We start from the raw sequence: 16489 nt of genomic DNA, 5'->3' as shown, positions 1-16489 counted from the left end.
CTGCGTGTAAAGTTACACAATAGTATCTAATATACTAATATAATATCTAGTACATATTTATAAATCTATCGAATATTTACAAATGTTCCAATTATTGCATGCAGTATGACCTTAGAACACACTATACCACCTCTCTTAAATTCTTGTTTATTAGATGCCAGAGATTGGTGTGTATTGTATGAGTAAAGCTGCTATGGATATGTTCACACAATGTGTGGCTTTAGGTAGGTATATTTCCTGTATAATTAACACTATTATAGCCTCGACTCCTGACTTATATACAGCTCTAATGAGCTGTCATGTACGTGACGGAATATATTTCTTTTTACTCATTTTATTCAGACACTCACCATGGACATCCTACTATTGTCAGGTGATAGTTTGAAGAAATTAATTCCCTGGTGTCTCGCTTCTATTAGATCTCACAAACCGTTTTGAAATACACAGTATGAGCCTTACTGTTCTAATTATTCATTAGATCATGTTGAAAAAGTTGAACTTCATTATGTATAGATCATATTGTTATAATTAACGTTTAGATGATTTACAGCATATGTAGGCCAGCAATCTGATTAAAACACAGATCCTACTTCGTTTCGTTTTTTATAGTTCAAAATTTCGTTTTACTTCTCTTTACTACTTGTCTTTGCATGGAACTGTGGGTAATCCACTAGTAACATCAATGCTGATTGGTTAATTAAATGTCTGACACCATAGGTTAAAAGTCGGTCGTATGACCTCTTACCTATTGCTACAATCGGTCAGATCTTTATGTAGTGTAGGCCATAGAAAGTATAAAAAACGAAACGAAATATAGATCTGTATTTTAATCAGATTGGTAGGCCAGGAATTATTGTTCTAATTAACCTTTAGATCATGCACAGAAAGTTGTACCTGATAATCAATAGATCTTATTACTCAAATTACCGTTTTAAAATACACAGTATGGGCCTCTTTTGTTCTAATTACTCTTTGGATGATGTACAAAAAGTTGAATCTCATTATATATAGGTTTTATTGTTATAATTACCTTTTAGATCATGTACAGAAAGCTGTACCTTATAATGTTTATATCTTAGCCAAATTACCGTTTAGTTAGATCATGTACATAACGCTGTACCCCATAATGTATATGCAGTGTTGTTGTAATTACCTTTTGGATGTTTTTTTTTTATATTTCCACTAGAATTGGCACCAAAAGGAGTTCGAGTAAACGCTGTAAAGTAAGTGATACTTTCATTATTGGATAGTTCTTTATATAACGGGTGAACATATTCCTTGACTAAGTATAATTACAATTAATGTCCCCTATTGACGGACTATAATTACAATCAATGTCTATATTCATTTTAATCTGTGTATAAAACGGTTTATTTTTTATATTTTTATAGAATTGTTTGAAATATTTGACGGTAAATTGATATATTTAGAGTGTGCCAGGAACTACAATAAAATTCTTCTTTATTCTATTGCGATCTTCTTTGTCTATTACAGTTTATGTAAAATCTATATTGACGAACGAAAGAAATAATGTTTTAATATCTAAAAATTTGATAATTGAGAAAATATCACTTAGATACAACTAACAAATCTGGTTACCGAAACTGTGATTCAATAGGCATAATGTAAAAGAGCCAGCAGGTTTTTCGTTTGGCCTCAAATGTTATATAAATCATTAAATTAGACATTTATTTACATGCCAGACCCATAATCAACTCTCTGGACCATCGGGTGGTTTGGATTTTAAACGGATTTTAACGTGATTGCCAGTTAATAATTTAATTAAAAATGGATAATCGAGACTTTTTTATTATCTTAAAACGGGCATAACTCAGAATGAAGTAATTTGACTAATATTTTCAACATTATCTATTTTTGAACTATTATCAGATCTTTATCTAAATCTTACATAATGCCCCTTTGAGTATGTCACTTAAACACAAACACAAATCCTATTACTGCATGCTTCTGTAATAACCTCGTTTCAATATTTTATTTCAACGGGTTTTTTAAGCATAAGTTTCTATGTGTACGACCTCAGTATTTATATAAATTACGTCAGTATTTATACGATATTCATACTATGACGTCAGCATATGTACGACGTCAGTATAGATTTGTGTTTCCTAGGCTGATAAAAAGTTTGTCGATATCTACTCGTGAAAATGAAGTTTTTGACAAGTTGTCTGAGCTTGGTAACTATATAATACATATGAATACACGTTGATATATTTCAGTCCAGGTACAGTTGTTAGCGATATACATCGTAGAGCCAATACAAACAGTAAATATGAAAATGATGAAGCGTACCAAAAGGTTAGAATTACTAAAATATAGTTTAGGTAGTTGAAATGTTGAAGTTATCTGATCTTCCCAGTCAGTTGTACTACAATATGTACCGTATTGTATAATAACAGCGCCAATGACAGTGTTCTATCTTAGTATTGTTGCGTAGGTAAATTTAGAGACTTGTACTCTGTGATAAGACTGTCTGTGTTGAGTTCTTTAATGATAAGTCGTTCTTCTAAACTAAATATTTCAGTTTTTGGTACAACAAGATGGCCGCCATCCATTACGTAGAGTTGGTCAACCAGAAGACGTAGCTAAAACAATCGCCTATCTAGCATCTGACCAGGCTAGTTATATTACTGGTCAGTTGTTATATGTTGATGGTGGACGACATTGTGTTAGTTCTACAACAGCCAAACCGTCGTAGATAGATATTATGGTCCCGGCTGATAGGAACTGTACCTATGCTGAAAGATGACCGCGTTAAATTGAGTTACTTGTTAAATACATCCTGAAATATTTTATAATGTGTTTGTATAAAGATATTGAACTGTGAGATTACTCTTGAAGTTAATAGTGCTTCAAACAATATGTTATAATTTGTCATTGTCTACAAATTAACCAGAATATTTTATAAACTGCTGTATAATATTTAAATCAGATAAAATTGGCTATTTGATTATCTGCTATAGAATAAATCATATTGATTTGTTATTTGATTATCTGCTATAGACTAAATCATATTAATTTGTTATTTGATTATCTGATATAGAATAAATCATATTAATTTGTTGTTTGATTATCTGCCATAGAATGAATCATATTAAATTGTTGTTTGATTAACCGCTATAGAATAAACTATATAAATTTGTTATTTTATTAACTGCAATATAATACGCCAGACATCATATTTGTTATTAGATTAACTGCTGTAAAATTAATCATATAAATTTATTATTTGATTAACTGCCGCAATATATATCATATACATTTGTTATTTGATGAACTGCTGCCTGTTAAACAACTTAACAAGTGTTCTATCATTGAATTGATAATATCGAACTTAAAATGCTATTTCAGCGAACACTTTAAAATTAGGCATTGAACATCAAAAGATTTTAACGAATCCTCAAGTCCCGATTGCTTTTTTGTTTACATTTAGGCCTATATACTACTACTAGTCTACTTACCGGTAAAAAAGCACTCATCTTCAAAATGTCTTGAGCAAATAGTTAGTCTGTCGATGTTCACTCGATCCTCCCTAGTTGATTTTATGATGCGTAATAGTTTAATTTCCTCTCAGGGTTGTTTCTTGGAAGTCTATGGAAGGAGAGGCCACGGTTTCTCGTTTGACAGGCGGAGCATCCGACGAAAACACAGTTGTTTCCCGGCATTTTGACAGCAACCGGAAGTGGCGAATGCATGAACCAATATTTTGCAGACGTCCCATAACACAACGCGATGACGTCATACGGTGGACATTCCCGTCAGTATATATTTCTATGGTAGAACGATAAACCCGATGTCATATCATGTACCTTGTGTATTAGGACTTTAAACCCGATGTCATAGCATGTACCGTGTGTATTAGTAGAATGTTAAACCTTATGTCATTATTATCATGTACCGTGTGTATTAGTAGAATATCGTGTAAAATATATCGTGTCTACTAGTACTAGTAGGACGTGAAACCCTATTTCACAATACCTATTTCATATCATGTACGGGGGGTTGGATGGCTGAATGGTTAGCGTGCGCGCGCTGTATCATAAAGTCTGTCATTGAGTCAACTGGCGTGGTTTCCAATCCCCGGTTGTACGTGGCAGGGAGTAGGGTCGCCTGTCCAACCTCGTGGGTTTTCTCCGGGTCCTCCGGTTTCCTCCCACTGCTAAAGACCCCTACGCGCAAGCGAATTAATTAAATAAAATTAAACCATATGTTAGTCCCGAAATGACCTAGTTTGTGTCGAGTGGACGTTAAACCCCATTTCTCTCTCTCTCCCATATCATGTACCGTGTGTATTAGTAGAATGTTAAACCGTATTTTATATCTTATACAGTGTGTATTAGTAGAACGATAAACCCTATGTCATATCATGTACCGTGTGCATCGGTAGAATGTTAAACCCTGTGACACATGCGCATTAGTAAGTGTGCACTAGTAGTATACCGTGTGCATTAGTAGTATATCGTGTAGTATATTATATATCGCATGGACTATTAGGACGTTAAACCCTATTTCACAATAACTAATTGCTTCTGCATTGCCTTATTGTATGTTTTTCTTTGTTCATTACAAATGGCGTTCGAAAGATAAATCTACACGACTCGTGTACTGATTTTAAAATGTTCTCTATGTCTTATATATTGAAAACTTGCAGGATACCCGGCTTCGCCAGATTCGCCTATGGCCCGAATTCGACAGGCACCAAATTCGCACGGGGCCCAGATTCGCGCAGGGCCCAGATTTGCCGTATGTATGTATGTACACCCATCACGCTTCGCCCGGGGCCTAAATTCGCTTAGGCCTAAGTCACCAAGGACTCCAAAAATTAGACGTCTGTGTGTGTGTGTGTATGTATGTATGTATGTTTGCCAATCACGCTTCGAACGGGTCCAAATTCGCCCGTGGCCCAATTCGCCGGCGGCCCAAATTGGCTCGAGGCCCAATTTTGTCCTTGACCTAAAATTGCGAGGGGTCACCCCCCCCCCCTCCGGGGCCAAATTCGCTATATTTATTATGTTCGCAAATCATGCTTCGCCCGGGCCAAATTCGCCGGATGCCCAAATTCGCCCGGGGTCTAAATTCGCCCTGGTCCCTCATTCGTTCTGGGTCTTAATTCGGGACCCAAATTCGATGGCGTAAAATATTCACGGGGTCATGCTGCTTAATTTGATACCACGTAGTTATGGAGCGTACACCTATACGTACATGAACACATATTTGATTTTATTTTATTTAAAAATACACCTATAAATTGTAAAATTGATCACATTGCTAAGTCTCTAATGGGGTGCAAGAAAGTTACATTGCTTCATTTGCAGACATTGACCGGTTCCCTTAACTTTATGTGTAGAGCTGTCAGGCTTGGCAAGGTATTTTTGCGACGAAGGGAAAACACCATCATATCGGGATTAATAAAAGTTTACGGGAGGACATGTCAATGTGGCTTCATTTTTTTTTTTTTAAATTTTAATGGTTTAACATTGGTTTTCCAATGAAACATAAAATTTGTGCACAGATAATGCTGGGAGTGCTTTGCTGTGGGACTTATTTTGTCGGCCAATGGGCGTATTTTGGTTGACCTGATATCTGGGAAAAGTCACCTATTTTAGCTGATGTTACTTTTTTAGAGTTGATTCCTGTGGCCATTGCGCTAGAACTTTGGGGCCCGCAGTTTGTAAATAAGAAATTACGGCTTCACATTGGTAACTTAGCTTTGGTTGGTATTTTATGTCCCTTCTTCTCCCCTTTTGTTAGTGTTTCTAAAACATGATATTATTTTTCGAGCAAAACACATTATGTGGACTTGGCAATGAAATTAGTGATGCTATTTCTCGGCAGCAGTGGGGTCGTTTTCGGCAACTTGCACCCGAAGCAGACCAGTCACCACATCAGGTTCCCAGAAACATACTGGATGCGATTTACAGAACGAAGTTAACCGATTAATTCGAGCAGCACATTCATACAATACACACTTGGCGTATGGCACTGGGTTATCCTCTTTCTCCTCATTTTGTATTCGAAATAGCATTGTTGAGGTATGGCCTGCAACTTTGGAAATGGTTTTAAAATTTATTGCATCATTGTCATTCAGGAATTTGGCTCCTAGCACAGTAAGGTCTTATGTGTCTTCAATTAGTTATAAACGTAAAATGATAGGTGGGCAGGATATTACTAAACAATTTTTATAGACCGGAAGCTCAGCGCGGGGGGGGGGGGGGGGTCTGGCTTGTCCATCAAATGGGCACAACACCAGACCCAACTTTTTTACAGTAAAATTTTGCGTAGAATACGATGCCGAAGGGTCACAAAGAACAAAGGTGAATTTAGCAAGTTAACATTTTTATTGAAAGTGTTTTTATTTTCAATCATTTTCAGCTGAACCCATTTGACCTTTGACCCCGAATATCTCGAAAACGCCCCAACGGCGGACTGGTTATCACTCGGCATCGTATTCTACGCAAAATTTTAGCTGACGGTGCCCTAATCCTATAGAGTGACTATAGACAGACATCAATGATAGCATCTTGTGGAATCGGCGGCCTGTACACTCATGCCCATCACCGACGCGCATGAGTGCAACTTGATGTAGCATTGTTTCACATGTGGACCAGTTACAAGGCTTAAATAGTGAAGTGGCTAGGGAATAGTTTTTCGAATCATGTACCAACTTTATATATTCCGTATTTAAGGAGTGAAATATACCATTTTAACACTAACTTGCTCGCCATGACAATTTTCGAATCGCATGTTCAACTGGCTTTTTTGCTCGATTTAAGGCTCTTTTTCAACGATTTCCGAACGTTTACTAGAGCGGTGGACACACTAGCCGAATCAATCGGCGTCGAAATTCGCCTAGTGTGTCCACTGTCATTCGGCCGAATGATTCGCCCAAATCAAACAGGTTTGATATATTCGGCCGAATATAGAATTCATTACTTAGCCAATCACCACTCATATCGAGAAGTCACGTGATAGATTGAAGACATAGACGCCGCCATGTTTAATCATGTGACGTGAAAGGTGATGCAATCGGCAGGTTGAATCGGGCGAAGCATTCGGTTAGTGTGTCCACCCATTCGGCCGAATAAAATTCTGCGCCGATTGATTCGGCCGAACGATTCGGCTTATGTGTCCACTGCTTTAGACGAAAATATCAGCCAAATAGCTCTTGGAATGGCTACAGATGCAAGGAAATGACGGATAAGTTTATTGGGGGGGGGGGGGGCTCTCAGAGGCGTGCCCCGTCTCCGCGGTCACTGCCCTCATTTTTCGGCGCCCCCCCCCCTTTTCAAAATTCCTAGATCCGCCCCTGATTTGTAGGACACGCCACCGTTTAGTACCATTATCGTCTCCCAAACTCAACAGATAACAAGACTGACTGTAAATAGTAGAGTTAGGAGATAGAGGTTGATATTGTATGACCTAGTTATATACAATACAGATATATTAGCATGGAGAGTCTGAAAGCTTGTGTCGTCATAATAACAGGTATCGTACATAATGTTCTATTATGAATTAGTTATAATGCAGACAAACGACTGTTGTGAAGATCAGCCGACACTGTAAACAATTTATGTACCAAGGAAAATAATGAAGGTTATTTAACGTTTGGGCGATTGGACACTACTATTATGTTAGATATACAGTCGTCTATAAAACTTATCGGGCTAAGATATGTTAATCGGGCAAGAGTAGTCAAGTAAATTCGGGTGTCTGCATAACTTCTCGGGCTTCTTAAGGGTCGTATGTTATGCTGTTAGGAGCAGTTTAATGCAATCGTCTATAAAACTTCTCGCTTTTCATTGGTGCCGAGATGCTGTATGTTTTAATGTACAACTGTCGCCATAGTAACGGCTCACGATGCTTGAAGTAAAGGGATTGTACAATCTAACGTGTTTTAAATAGTGTTCTATTATTATACATTTGCAATTATTTATTTGTCAATATTATTGGCCGATTCTAACTTATAAATACTATTCAGCAAAAGCTACATCTACCTATATTACATCCTTTATTTTGATCTCGAATGTTATCTATTACATAGATATTCATTCACCTACCAAGCCCATAATCAGCTCTCTAGAACATCGGGTAGTTGTGATTTAGATCGGATTGAAACACGATCGCCATTTAATTTAAACATGGACAATCGATATTTTTTTAATTATCGTAACAACGGTAGAAATGAAAATCGAGACTACGCTATTATTTAAACATTATAACTTCACTCATAATATATTCCGTTGCCACTATATATTTTTAAACTAATATAGCGCGAACTGTCAAATCTCTTTATTTAAATCTTACTTAATGCATCTTTAAAGTCTAAATTAAGAAAAATGGAGCTTCTTATTTTGTAATTTTGTTTTACAGTAGAATCTGTATGATCAGCCACACCTCTTCATCGACATCACCTTGTAACCGGTCACGATAAATCCCCCCCCCCCCCGCAGTAGAAATTCTATTGTTTCATCTCTTTAATCAACGGTCACTTCTCTAACGCGGCCCGGGGGGCTGACAAGGACAGCTGTCTAGTCGTTCGGGTGGGACTAAAACCGAGGTCCCGTGTTAATAGTTAATTATCTGGGCCCGTGTTCACAAAGCATTCTCAGACTTAAGTTGAGAATTTACTCAAACTTATTCGCCTTATTTTAACTAAAATATAGCCCTTTATAATAATTTTGTTGCTTGAATGTATCAGATATATCAATAAAAAACTATGTGAAAAGTTTTGTGTTTCTGCATCAAAGATATTTCTCATAAACAGTAATTGAAAGTTGAGCGAATTCTCAACTTAAGTCTGAGAATGCTTTGTGAACTCGGGGCCTGATCCCCACGGATCAGGTAAACAGAACTGTGAAAGTAACAATAAACCCGGTATTATCTGTTAATTAATCTTTTGTTTTATGAAATGACAAACCTTGATCATTGCTTTTACACTTAAATAAACATCATTTGATACTGTTTGAATAAACTAAAGCTACCGTCAAAGCCGATGTTTCTCGCGATCATCTGGTATCTATTTCCCGTTGCCGCTTTGTTGTTAAACAGAAGTTTTATAACACCTCCTATATTACATACAAAGTTACACCACCTGAAAATCAATGACAAATTCAGTGATGTTTTTTTGTGACATGTACTCTTTTGATAAAATAAAATTAATTCATGGATTTACTTCACAAAAATAGATAAATATAATCGAATGTATCGCAATGGTAGACAGTAGTATCAATGTTGGTTCAAAGTGACACGTTCACAGTTATATCAGAGATTTGAGTCAAAGAATTTTCGTTCCAAGCAAGTTTCAGCGACGTCCAAATTTACCGATGCAAGTATCGATGTTTGCTCCCAATGCATCCAAACGTACTTGATGTCAGCACTAACAAACACTGAGATTTTATTAAGAGGTCACTCCCGTTAAGCTGTACATCCTGTTAAATTGAGAATAATTCGAATCAACTGATTTCATGTCAATTCCAACATATATTACATTAGATTGATAGCAGTTTTGTTTGGAAATTACAGGTGCGAGTGTTGGTATAGGACGAGGAACGGCGATATACTTCTCTAGACTTGGTTGTAAACTGTCTCTAACTGGTCGAAATAAAGCTAAATTAGATGAAACGGTGTTCCTATGTACAGAAGCTGGCATATCACCTGATAATGTTAGTGTTTAGTTTAATTTATATCAAATCATGTTTATCGTAGTTCATAGTTATTGCTGTATTTATAGCACATAGTTGTTCCTATAAACAATTAATTAACTATGCTTATTTAAATAAATAAAATCCATTGCACAATTAGGTATTCCAACCAAACAAAAAGTTCCGCAATGAAGGATTAAATGTATATATTCAATATTGATTGTTTATTGCTAAGATGTTTCCCCACAGATTATAACAACAACAGGAGACCTGAGACAAGAGACTACGAGGAAATCTATTATAGAATCAACTATAGCCAAGTTTGGTCGACTGGATGTTCTGGTAAGCATAAATGAATTATAATAATACTAGATATTTATTTCTATGGGCATCATACCATACTGTTAACGCCCACCTGATATATTGAGATGGGTAACGCCCAAGCTCTACAAACCAGGTCATTTCTACTACGAGGACAATATACGTGAGATGGGGTAAGGTCCAGCGAGAAGAGAGAGAGAAAGTGAGAGAAATGAGGTTTTACGTCAAACTTGGTCATTTCGGGACTAACATATGGTTCAATGGTGCAAACGGTACATTTAAGAATACTCCACTCTCACGTTAGGCGTATTTAATTTTGTTTCATTATATAATCGACCATTTGAAGTTTGTGTTTGTAGATCAATAATGCTGGAACCTTATATACATCTTTAACTTTATCGACACCTGAAGAAGGTTATGATGACGTCATGGATGTTAATATGAAGGCACCATTTTTACTAACACAGCTAGCAGCCCCACATTTAATACAATCAAAAGGTAATGTAACAAAAATCCTAATGCTTATTTATACCTATACTGCCCTGTCTTTGTTTGATGCCTGTCACTGTGATTATTAATACGTTAGTTATTTCAGGGGTTACCAACATTACATCGTCCAGTATCAATTTAGTTTACGGGTTTTATATCGTCAATATTTGAATATAATACAATATTTTACAGACAGTATAGTCAATATTTGTGTATAATATATTACAGGTTGTATAATCAGTGTTTAATATATAATATTTTACAGGGTGTATAGTCAATTTTTAATATACAATATTTTACAGGGTGTATAGTCAATGTTTCAAGTATATGCGGATCTAAAGTGGTGAGTAAATGGTGTATATCTAAAATATGAGTCTCGGCGGAATTATTCCACCCCAAAATAGCGATAATTACCTAACAGCATATTTCATGTAATAAAAAGTAAAGATTTTTTAAATTCCTGAGCATAAAATCAAAGCAACTATAAAATGTTATTTAAATTATTTTGATATAATGTATAAAGTTATACAATATTCTAATAAATCTAGGGTATTCCTGTGTGCAAAGTTATACAGTAGTATCTGGTATATACATGTGTATAACGTTATACAGTAGTATCTACTATATAACTGTGAATAAAGATATACAATAGTAATTACCTGGCAATAAAGTTATACAATAATATCCAGTATCTACCTGCGTGTAAAGTTACACAATAGTATCTAATATACTAATATAATATCTAGTACATATTTATAAATCTATCGAATATTTACAAATGTTCCAATATATGCATGCAGTATGACCTTAGAACACACTATACCACCTCTCTTAAATTCTTGTTTACTAGATGCCAGAGATTGGTGTGTATTGTATGAGTAAAGCTGCTATGGATATGTTCACACAATGTGTGGCTTTAGGTAGGTATATTTCCTGTATAATTAACACTATTATAGCCTCGACTCCTGACTTATATACAGCTCTAATGAGCTGTCATGTACGTGACGGAATATATTTCTTTTTACTCATTTTATTCAGACACTCACCATGGACATCCTACTATTGTCAGGTGATAGTTTGAAGAAATTAATTCCCTGGTGTCTCGCTTCTATTAGATCTCACAAACCGTTTTGAAATACACAGTATGAGCCTTACTGTTCTAATTATTCATTAGATCATGTTCAAAAAGTTGAACTTCATTATGTATAGATCATATTGTTATAATTAACGTTTAGATGATTTACAGCATATGTAGGCCAGCAATCTGATTAAAACACAGATCCTACTTCGTTTCGTTTTTTATAGTTCAAAATTTCGTTTTACTTGTCTTTACTACTTGTCTTTGCATGGAACTGTGGGTAATCCACTAGTAACATCAATGCTGATTGGTTAATTAAATGTCTGACACCATAGGTTAAAAGTCGGTCGTATGACCTCTTACCCATTGCTACAATCGGTCAGATCTTTATGTAGTGTAGGCCATCGAAAGTATAAAAAACGAAACGAAATATAGATCTGTATTTTAATCAGATTGGTAGGCCAGGAATTATTGTTCTAATTAACCTTTAGATCATGCACAGAAAGTTGTACCTGATAATCATTAGATCTTATTACTCAAATTACCGTTTTAAAATACACAGTATGGGCCTTTTTTGTTCTAATTACTCTTTGGATGATGTACAAAAAGTTGAATCTCATTATATATAGGTTTTATTGTTATAATTACCTTTTAGATCATGTACAGAAAGCTGTACCTTATAATGTTTATATCTTAGCCAAATTACCGTTTAGTTAGATCATGTACATAACGCTGTACCCCATAATGTATATGCAGTGTTGTTGTAATTACCTTTTGGATGTTTTTATTTATATTTCCACTAGAATTGGCACCAAAAGGAGTTCGAGTAAACGCTGTAAAGTAAGTGATACTTTCATTATTGGATAGTTCTTTATATAACGGGTGAACATATTCCTTGACTAAGTATAATTACAATTAATGTCCCCTATTGACGGACTATAATTACAATCAATGTCTATATTCATTTTAATCTGTGTATAAAACGGTTTATTTTTTATATTTTTATAGAATTGTTTGAAATATTTGACGGTAAATTGATATATTTAGAGTGTGCCAGGAACTACAATAAAATTCTTCTTTATTCTATTGCGATCTTCTTTGTCTATTACAGTTTATGTAAAATCTATATTGACGAACGAAAGAAATAATGTTTTAATATCTAAAAATTTGATAATTGAGAAAATATCACCTAGATACAACTAACAAATCTGGTTACCGAAACGGTAATTCAATAGGCATAATGTAAAAGAGCCAGCAGGTTTTTCGTTTGGCCTCAAATGTTATATAAATCATTAAATTAGACATTTATTTACATGCCAGACCCATAATCAACTCTCTGGACCATCGGGTGGTTTGGATTTTAAACGGATTTAAACGTGATTGCCAGTTTATAATTTAATTAAAAATGGATAATCGAGACTTTTTTATTATCTTAAAACGGGCATAACTCAGAATGGAGTAATTTGACTGATATTTTCAACATTATCTATTTTTGAACTATTGTCAGATCTTTATCTAAATCTTACATAATGCCCCTTTGAGTATGTCACTTAAACACAAACACAAATCCTATTACTGTATGATTCTGTAATAACCTCGTTTCAATATTATATTTCAACGGGTTTTTTAAGCATAAGTTTCTATGTGTACGACCTCAGTATTTATATAAATTACGTCAGTATTTATACGATATTCATACTATGACGTCAGCATATGTACGACGTCAGTATAGATTTGTGTTTCCTAGGCTGATAAAAAGTTTGTCGATATCTACTCGTGAAAATGAATTTTTTGACAAGTTGTCTGAGCTTGGTAACTATATAATACATATGAATACACGTTGATATATTTCAGTCCAGGTACAGTTGTTAGCGATATACATCGTAGAGCCAATACAAACAGTATTACTGCATGCTTCTGTAATAACCTCGTTTCGATATTATATTTCAACGGGTTTTTTAAGCATAAGTTTCTATGTGTACGACCTCAGTATTTATATAAATTACGCCAGTATTTATACGATATTCATACTATGACGTCAGCATATGTACGACGTCAGTATAGATTTGTGTTTCCTAGGCTGATAAAAAGTTTGTCGATATCTACTCGTGAAAATGAATTTTTTGACAAGTTGTCTGAGCTTGGTAACTATATAATACATATGAATACACGTTGATATATTTCAGTCCAGGTGCAGTTGTTAGCGATATATATCGTAGAGCCAATACAAACAGTAAATATGAAAATGATGAAGCGTACCAAAAGGTTAGAATTACTAAAATATAGTTTAGGTAGTTGAAATGTTGAAGTTATCTGATCTTGTATAATAACAGCGCCAATGACAGTGTTCTATCTTAGTATTGTTGCGTAGGTAAATTTAGAGACTTGTACTCTGTGATAAGACTGTCTGTGTTGAGTTCTTTAATGATAAGTCGTTCTTCTAAACTAAATATTTCAGTTTTTGGTACAACAAGATGGCCTCCATCCATTAGGTAGAGTTGGTCAACCAGAAGACGTAGCTAAAACAATCGCCTATCTAGCATCTGACCAGGCTAGTTATATTACTGGTCAGTTGTTATATGTTGATGGTGGACGACATTGTGTTAGTTCTACAACAGCCAAACCGTCGTAGATAGATATTATGGTCCTGGCTGATAGGAACTGTACCTATGCTGAAAGATGACCGCGTTAAATTGAATTACTTGTTAAATACATCCTGAAATATTTTATAATGTGTTTGTATAAAGATATTGAACTGTGAGATTACTCTTGAAGTTAATAGTGCTTCAAACAATATGTTATAATTTGTCATTGTCTACAAATTAACCAGAATATTTTATAAACTGCTGTATAATATTTACATCAGATAAAATTGGCTATTTGATTATCTGCTATAGAATAAATCATATTGATTTGTTATTTGATTATCTGCTATAGACTAAATCATATTAATTTGTTATTTGATTATCTGATATAGAATAAATCATATTAATTTGTTGTTTTATTATCTGCCATAAAATGAATCATATTAAATTGTTGTTTGATTAACCGCTATAGAATAAACTATATAAATTTGTTATTTTATTAACTGCAATATAATACGCCAGACATCATATTTGTTATTAAATTAACTGCTGTAAAATTAATCATATAAATTTATTATTTGATTAACTGCCGCAATATATATCATATACATTTGTTATTTGATGAACTGCTATATTATATAATATACCGATTGTTGTTGGGGATATCGGGGAAATATAAATGGTATTTATTTGTGTGATATGCCAGGTTCCGACGGTCGTGCATTGAGTCCACGATGTGGTACATGCAGGTATGTACGATTGACCACAATATATAATACCTGATAGGATTACCACATTACTCCACGATTAAAACCGAGAATCGTGATAATGGGAACTTAGCATAAAGAACGAATTGTTTATAAATGGTATTTAGTTTTATGTAAAGAGTAAGTCAGAGTTTCATCTCGGGTGATCCCTAGGTTACTCCCGTCAGCTGACACTACTAAAGATCGCAATCAGTTGAATTATTGACCCCCCAACCCCCCCCCCCCCAAAAAAAAAACACATATCATATGCTAGTCCCAAGATAACTTCACCCCAATTATCTAAAACACGTAACATAGGGTTACCTTGAACCCAATTCTCTAAATCACTTAACCTACGGTTACATTGAATCCAATTCTCAAAAACACGTAACCTAGAATCATGTTCTGCTCATTCAGTAAATTTGCTGGCCTATTGTTCCTTTGATCAGCCTCATTATCGTAACAAATGGAGAAGACACTTTCCTCACACCGACTACTTCAACTGACCATTTCGTTGAAAACTGATCAACTAATACTGCGATTGCGCAGATTGCAAAATATAGCTTAATAATTAAATATATAGAGCTATTTATTTGAATCAAATTTTAGACCAAATTAAATGAGACAAACTGTGACCCCCCAAAACAGCAGCATTGGAATATTGATAGGTTACTGTTCTAAATACTCTCATTAGAGACAGCTGTGAATAGTCAGTGATCATTTACCATTTTTTATTAAGATAGACCTAAGATATAAGGTTATGGTAAAGAGTTGACCTCATATAAACTGAATGATAGGAAACAAACCGATTTAAATAAGATATTTAATATTAGTGTGATATGTTCTTCGCAGATTCCATCATGATACAAGGATATGACATGTTTAATTTAGTCTAGAGGAAAATAGCCCGTTTGAATAAGATATTTAATTTTAGTGTGGAATGCTATAAGGAAATTATACGGAAGATAAACCAATTTGCACCTCAAAAGTACAACCATCAGAAGGGGTAGTAGGTGTTCTATAAAGCGTAGTCTAACCTGCCTCGTGAACGACAATACACAGTCAACAACATTTTATACAGCGCGTGATGTTAAATATGTTAGTATTTTTTTTTATCATAAACCAACACTGTATTAAAGAAAATCGTTTGGAGATATCAATGATCAACATATTTAATTGTTTGATTAGATAATCATTCAGTTCAAACATTATAATCTGTTTGTCACAGAGCTAGTGAGGTGTGTATTAATATTAATTACGTTCAATCTTGATTACTTTGACTGTTGTCTGTATAGTAAAATTGTTGTTATCATCAATGAATCCATTCTGTGTATCGGCCAATATATTCCAGTCTATCATTCCAGGACTACTCACCTTTTACCAGGTTTATATGTGTCGCCATTATAATAATATTCTATATTCTTAGATTGTTGTTTATCTTTTATATTAATCAGTGTAAACCTTAGGTTAGCCTGACATGATTTAATATCAGCTGTTATATTTAGATACAGGTAAATATCTAGAGTTGACTTAGTATCGTGCATCACAGCTCTAATACACCATGGTAAGCCTTGAATATAATAATCTGCACCATATACCCTTTCCTTTACT

At 34.6% G+C, this 16489-nt stretch overlaps 2 protein-coding genes across 3 annotated transcripts in view; both read left to right on the top strand.

Annotated features, from left to right (window-relative positions):
- The window catches only part of LOC126816614 (3-oxoacyl-[acyl-carrier-protein] reductase FabG), a 121726-nt gene extending 118469 nt beyond the window's left edge, over positions 1–3257 (top strand). For both annotated transcript variants that reach the window (XM_056102093.1, XM_050543312.2), the window contains exons 6-9: positions 155–224; positions 1187–1223; positions 2238–2316; positions 2543–3257. In XM_056102093.1, coding sequence (XP_055958068.1) covers positions 155–224; positions 1187–1223; positions 2238–2316; positions 2543–2716 — 360 coding nt within the window. In that variant the 3' untranslated portion in view covers positions 2717–3257. The remainder of the gene's footprint in view (positions 1–154; positions 225–1186; positions 1224–2237; positions 2317–2542) is intronic.
- A 3740-nt stretch (positions 3258–6997) lies between these two features.
- On the top strand, positions 6998–14786 carry LOC130010460 (3-oxoacyl-[acyl-carrier-protein] reductase FabG-like). The gene is made up of 9 exons (XM_056102091.1): positions 6998–7503; positions 9541–9680; positions 9909–10001; positions 10340–10478; positions 10772–10812; positions 11320–11389; positions 12351–12387; positions 13734–13812; positions 14006–14786. Exons 1-9 carry the CDS (start codon positions 7467–7469, stop codon positions 14177–14179), a joined length of 810 nt encoding a protein of 269 aa, XP_055958066.1. The 5' UTR covers positions 6998–7466; the 3' UTR covers positions 14180–14786.
- The last annotated feature ends 1703 nt before the right edge of the window (positions 14787–16489 follow it).

The sequence above is a fragment of the Patella vulgata genome, chromosome 1, assembly GCF_932274485.2.
Source record: "Patella vulgata chromosome 1, xgPatVulg1.2, whole genome shotgun sequence".
Taxonomy (NCBI): domain Eukaryota; kingdom Metazoa; phylum Mollusca; class Gastropoda; family Patellidae; genus Patella; species Patella vulgata.
This window is presented reverse-complemented; position numbering and strand designations above follow the sequence as displayed.